Raw genomic sequence first — 6,565 nt, forward strand, 5'->3', positions numbered from 1 at the left:
ATATATATATTTTAGGGCCTTGAATGTTGACACGTTAACACGCACGATTAATAAAACATAATTAGTTATTGAACAATGAATATTTATTAACCATGCTCAGACGTCTTGCTGTGAGATCAGGATAATAAAGCTCGTCTGCAACAGACTGGCGACCTGTCCAGGGTGAACCCCGCCTTCGCCCAACAGTAGCCGGTATAGGCTCCGGCACCCCCGCGACCCCGAAAGGGAAGAAGCGAACAAGAAGATGAATGAATAAAATAAACTTAAACTTTTTTCTACATTCTGTGATTGAGATGTCATTCAAATAAAGGGATAATATGGGATTTATTTGTAGTTTTTGGCCAAACCGATCTTCTAATTTAATAAATAAGGCAGGAAAATAAACGTCTGACTGAAGTCTTGGGCGGAGAGGAGTAGAGCACCTCATGAGCTATGGTGGGGCGGGGGGAAGGGGCGACTGGAACGAAACTGAGCCGTCTGCTTTGAGAACTCCAAAGAGGAAACCAACTATTATTTATTTTTGGACGGGAACTGAAATTCATTTTCCACAAAATTGTCTAAAATTAAGGAAACTTTGCTGTTCTCCTATATATATGTATATATACATATATATCCATATATACGTATATATATATATATATATATATATATATATATATATATATATATATATATATATATATATATATACTGTATATATATATATACTGTATATTTATATATGTATATACATATATATATATATATATCTGCCATCGAAAGAAAGACATTACAAGTTAAAACCCCCAAAATTTAATTTTCAGTAGAATGGGTCTTTAATTGGTTTGATGGAATACATCTTTAAAGACTCATCCAGAAAAAGGGTTTTCTGGACTTTTTAGTTGAAGGTCTGTCACCTCCTGTCCCGGAGGACTACTAGGTTTTATTAGCTCCTCAAAGACGACTAAGTAGCCAAAACAAAGAGTTGAGTAGTTTGGGGGTTAAAAAATACTGGAAGTTCATTTAAAAACCACACTTCTGTGTACATGGAGACACCTGTCTTCCTCGCAGTCCGATAAAAGATGAAGCTGTTGTCCTCAACGTTCTCCTTGATGTTCTCATCCAAAGTGCCAGTACGTCTTATGGTGACTTTTGAGCTTTGATGGATCCATCGTTCGCCACTGGAGCATAAAAACATCAGCTGCACCCTGAGCATCTTCATCATTAACCCGATTTCCTTCACATAATTTCCTTCTGATTTGTTTTTAAACTTTGTAATTGGGGTTTCTGTTGCGTCCTCACCTGAACGGTTCGCTTCACTAACTGTTCACTGGAGAAAATAAGACTAATTAAATAAGCGCATTGTTGTTTCCTGCCTCTCTACCATTCTGCATTTTGTTCCAATATGTAAACATGTTCGAGCATGTATTATGATAATGAATAGCAAATAATGATTTATGATGGAGGTTGCTGTCGCTTTGCTGACTTGCAGTTTGTTAGGTAAACCGTTCTGGTTGGTTTCTATCTAAACTATGTGGTGTAGAAGATAAAGTATTTGGCGGTGATGTGAAACCAAACACATTTAATAAAGAAAAATTGCGTTTTTGGCAGATGTGCTAAATAAATTGATGACTTGATGTTATTTTGGGGAAATTGTGTCACTTTTGAGGCTGACTTTACACAGCACAACCAGTGGAAGTATTTAACAAAGGAAGACAAGCCAAATTTCTTTAGTTTTTTTTTATATATTTACCCAAAGATAACTTGGATGGTATTTTTTGTACTTTTATAATGACTTACCTTATATTGACGAGTTATCCTTCCCATGAAAAAGGTGGACAGGACCTGGGTGTCACTGGACACCAGTGAAGATCAGAAATAAAAGTTGAGCGCACCATCTTTTGGGGTCCAGAAGACCCTACTCTCAACGTCTACATATCTAGGAAACACATGATGAAATACTAAGTGTTGTAGGGGTCGGCAATGTTGAAAGAGACACTTTTGACCAAAAAAATAAAAAAACAAATATGTCTGGAGCCACATAAATTTAAATGCCTTATATAAGTCTTACAATGAAGGCAATACTTGCTACATGTATCTATAAAGTAGCCCACTATCAATGTGACTTAATAGGTTACAATTACATATACAATTACAACAAAATTCAAAGTCTGCTACCCAAGTTTTTAAGTCAGACACTTAAAAGGACAGAGTTCTGGAAACAAAAGTCTTCTGAAAGATTTGGGGGATTTTCACCGCTTTTACTTTTTGCTCCGAGGTTCTTCCTGTTGTAGGTGGCAGATGAGCGCTAATGAACAGTAGAAGAATAGAAGAAGAATCTCCTCCCCGCCACTGCGTGATCGCACTGCTCCGGTGTGGATACCACCTGCTGAGCGTGCGTTCAGAAGCCTGCGTGGAACCGCGTTCTTGAACGCACCGCACGCAGCCGGTGTGTAGGTGCTCACGATTGACTGTAAAAAATACTGAACTTCTCGAGCCATCGTTGTAAATGGTTTACTCATCAGGGAATGTGGTTTATTTAGAAAAACAATAACAGAAAACAGCTCTGACTTTGATGAGCAAATCCATATAAAAGTATTATTAAGGAACTTTGTCTTCATATTTAGCTTCTACAGCAGGTAGAGGTTTGTATTTATCCTCCGGGTAATTGTATCCGGCCCTCCAGATCATTTTATTGTTATTAAAGTTATCTTGCGATTATTTCTAACTTGTATGATTTTCACAAAATTTATTTCGATAGAGTAAAATATTGAAAGTTATTTAAGATTTAAGTAAATTTATTCTGGAATAATATTCCTTCCTGTTTATTAGTTATTATTATGTTAAAAAGTTACCATTTTAAAATTTGGCATTCTGATAGATTTTTTGGCAATTTTGGCATTTACTAAGATTTTTTAGGCTATTTTTGAGTTTAGCTAATATTTCAGCTACATGCTAGCTGTTCGGCTAATTTAGGCTTTTCCTTTAAAGTTTTTTTTTGTGGCTATTTTGGATTTAGGCTAAATATTTAAATGCTAGCTGTTTTGGCTACTTGGGGCTTTTCCTTTTAATTTATTTATTTATTTTTTTTTTGGCTGTTTTGGATTTAGGCTAATATTTACATGCTAGCTGTTTTGGCTAATTTCGACTTTTTCAGTTTTTACAATATTTTGAAATTTCACCATTGACTGTAAAAAAATACTGAACTTCTCGAGCCATGAGGTCCCCCATTGGAAATGCATTACTTCCTCTCCTCGCGAAAGTAGGCCGCCGCTTTCACCGTCACTTCCTGAAACGGATACCGCCATTTGCAACCCATCTTCAGCGATTGGTCTGAGTCATAGCTGAGTCATGGAATCTACAGGAAGTACTATCGCCAATGAGGAGTGAGTTTATTGCAATCGTCTGCCTCTTTCCACGCCTCGACCACGAGACCGCGGATGTAAACAGCTTCTACTTTAATAAAAGTGGAGAATTGTTCAAATCATTGCTGAAGCCTTTGAGGGAGAACCATTCCAACATTTGATTCTGTCAGCGGTCCTTTGGGATTTACTTACATTTATTCATTTTTGTCGAGATAAAAGGAGCATTTGGGTGACGCCGCTCCAGAACATCTGTGACACTGTCACCACATTGAAAGTATATCGAAAAATATGTAACCATGTTGTTAAAAAAAAAAACCTTGCAGGGGCAACATGTTTTCTGTATACTGTAAGAAATAAAGTGTCCAGTGTTTGTAGAAGGACGGACTGTTTGAAACAAATACAAAGGAACTTTAATAGGAAAACAAGGCCTGGGCACCTGGAAGAAAAAAAAAAAAGACTGTCAAGGAAGGGGCGGGGCAGAAAAAGGAAGCCAGGTGTACTACAGGAAGACAGAGTCTGGAGGAGGAAGAGAGGAGAAGGCCTGATGATTCTCCCCCCGACGTCCATTCTGTGGTTACCTGCTTTTCACCACCGGTTTACCTTTTTCCTTTCTGTGGATGGATCATCACATGGGTTTTTGCTTTCCATTTTTTCTATGTTTTCTCCCATTGGATTCCAACTTCACAGACTTGGACAGAAACCGGTGAGACCGAGCTTCTTTATTTCTTTTGGATTTTTCCAAAAAAAGAAAAAAAGAAAAGAACTGATCAATTTGAGAGACATTATTGAGTATTGTGTACATTCCTGCTTGTAAATGTGTTAATTGGTGGTGGACCTGTTAATTGAGAATTTGTTTGGGGCGTGGTTAAGGGTAATATGAAAACACCAAAGACAAACTTAAAGTGAAATGGTTGCAGAGTTTTTTTTTACATTCAAGCAGTTAAAGTGCTTATGCGTACTCTTTCTCTGTGAGGGAGCAGAGAAAGTTGTTACACTGCGCGTGTCCCCCTCTCGCGCATCCGCAGCTTGTCTCTTCACATGCGTGGCGAGGTTACAGTCTGATCAGATACACGTGAGAAGCGCGTTCGGCGGTATTTAAAATAAATAACCATCCTAACAAGTGAACAGCTGGATCTTTTTATCTGTTTGAAAAAACGTCCAGGTCCTTTCAAGTTTGTCTCGCACTCCTCAGACGGCTGCCTCTAATTCCGGCTGAAGCTGGAAAAGTGGGGCGAAGATGAAACTTCGGTTGGTGATTTTATGCGCATATATGCAACTTAGAATTTATAAGCTATAATCAAAACAGTGAAAAAAGAAAAACGAACGTTAAACAAACAAAAAAGTCCAAAGCACATAACCTCAGAGTGAAATCTTTTAAACTGCTGCATCGGAACATTCCATTGAGAAAACAACAGTAGGACAATGATTGGTACATTGTTGAATTGTAAAGTAGGTGTTAAAAGGTCTTCACGGACCCATTGATGAAGTCTGCTCCCATTGGCTACCCGTCATCAGCTCTGCGCTGCTGCGACTGTGCGTGGAAATCTCGAACCGGATTGAAGATTCAGCGCGTACGTGAAGTTCACGACCCGACTCCTGCCGCTCTGCAGAAACTATGTCCTAGGTTTTCTGATTTCTGCTAAAAACTGCATAATCATAAATAAAAATAAATACTGGGAACATTTTGACACTAGGGCTTTAATGCAGACTCGTCTTTCTCTGAAACAAAGTGTATAAAAAATAGAATTTCCTCTGTTCTGATCCATAAGAATACACTGTGGAAATTGAGGAGATAATCGCCCTCATGTGGATTACTGTTGCCTGCGTGGCCGTATCCTAAAAAGCTCATTTTCGTCCACGCAGACCACTTAGCACCCACTTTGGTCGCCTCTTACCTTGAAAAAGACTCTTCCTCTCCTCGGGTTGAGCAAATGGCTTCTAACTGTAGCCTTCACCCTTTCCACCCCCCCCTGCCTCCATCTTGCTCTGCAGCACCTCCACTCTGTCAGCACAAAAGAGATGCAGGCACCAAATTGCAGACTAATGACATTCTTGTAGCAATTTGGTCATTCGTCTGAGCGTCGGCAGGGACGGATCCTCTGCGGCTTCCACGCCGACACGCGCAGTGGGGGGTTTGCGTCACGCGCTCACGTCGCTTACTACGCACTCCCACGGGCCGCATACTGTACCACACATCCCCATAAATAACCTCACAAGAGACTCACAAAGCAAATTAGATGAAAATGAATCAATGATAATAAAAACTCAGCTTTATATGCGACCAGACATCGCCAAGACCCCCAGCTCCTGAATTATAGATATCCCAGTGACACATGAGTACTGGGAGGAGATTGATGCCTGTCTCCAGCCTCGTGTGTGTACGAGACGCACGCCGCCATGCAAAAACATTTAGAGCTGCCAGACTTTAAATGTGACTAAGTGCCAGGGCTGCAAATGAGCACGTGCACACGCTCAGATGCACACGCTCTTATGTCAACAACAGGTTTGGGCGACTCCTTGAACCACGCGAGCTTTTCGCTGTTGTGGTGGAGCATGATGATTGACTGGCTGGAGCCTGATCAGCGTCAGACAGAGCAGGAGACTCTGAGCTTTTGCTGCAGGCAATTACTTTGTTTGAAAGCAAAAAAAAAGAAGAAGAAGAAGGGAAAAAACGAGGAGGAACAGAAGGAAAGAAGGGAAGCATAGAAAAGAAGAGAGGAAGAAGGGAGGAGGGCTTCGCTGTGTTGGGAGAGGAGCTTGTGTGTTAATAGTGACACCTGGTGGTTACACAGAGAACTACATTAGTAGTTTTTTGGGGGAAGTGTCACAGTGTTCCTTATAATATTGTAAATGGTTTACTCATCAGGAAATGTGGTTTATTTAGAGAAACAATAACAGAAAACAGCTCTGACTTTGATAAGCGACTCCATATAAAAGTATTATTAGGAACTTTGTCTTCATATTTAGCTTCAGTGTAAGTCTTAGTCATAACTGCCCTTACAGGTGAATATGGTGGAAAAACCTCTACAGCGCATCTTGTTCTTATTTCTAACTTGTATGATTTTGACAAAATTTGTTTCGATACAGAGTAAAATATTGAAAGTTTTTAAGGTTTAAGTAGATTTATTCTGGAATAATATTCCTTCCTGTTTATTAGTTATTATAATGTTAAAAAGTTACAGTTTTAAAAATTGGCATTCTCTTAGATTTTTGGAAAAATT

General features: G+C 39.3%; 1 protein-coding gene across 4 annotated transcripts in view; it reads left to right on the plus strand.

Moving 5' to 3' along the window:
- Positions 1–6,565, plus strand: part of spry2 (sprouty RTK signaling antagonist 2) — a 356,144-nt gene that overhangs the window by 274,579 nt on the left and 75,000 nt on the right. Inside the window, exon 1 of one of the 4 annotated variants that reach the window (XR_002921577.2) lies at positions 3,489–4,047. The exons of 2 other annotated variants lie outside the window; for them this stretch is intronic. Coding sequence is in view for 1 of the 2 variants with exons in the window: in XM_024294326.2 (XP_024150094.1) it covers positions 3,889–4,047 (159 nt within the window). In the remaining variant the exon portion in view is untranslated. Of the gene's footprint in view, positions 1–3,488; positions 4,048–6,565 lie in introns of those variants that run through there. One more of the 4 variants, XM_024294326.2, reaches the window with a different exon arrangement.

Source organism: Oryzias melastigma, linkage group LG2 (assembly GCF_002922805.2).
Source record: "Oryzias melastigma strain HK-1 linkage group LG2, ASM292280v2, whole genome shotgun sequence".
Taxonomy (NCBI): Eukaryota; Metazoa; Chordata; class Actinopteri; order Beloniformes; family Adrianichthyidae; genus Oryzias; species Oryzias melastigma.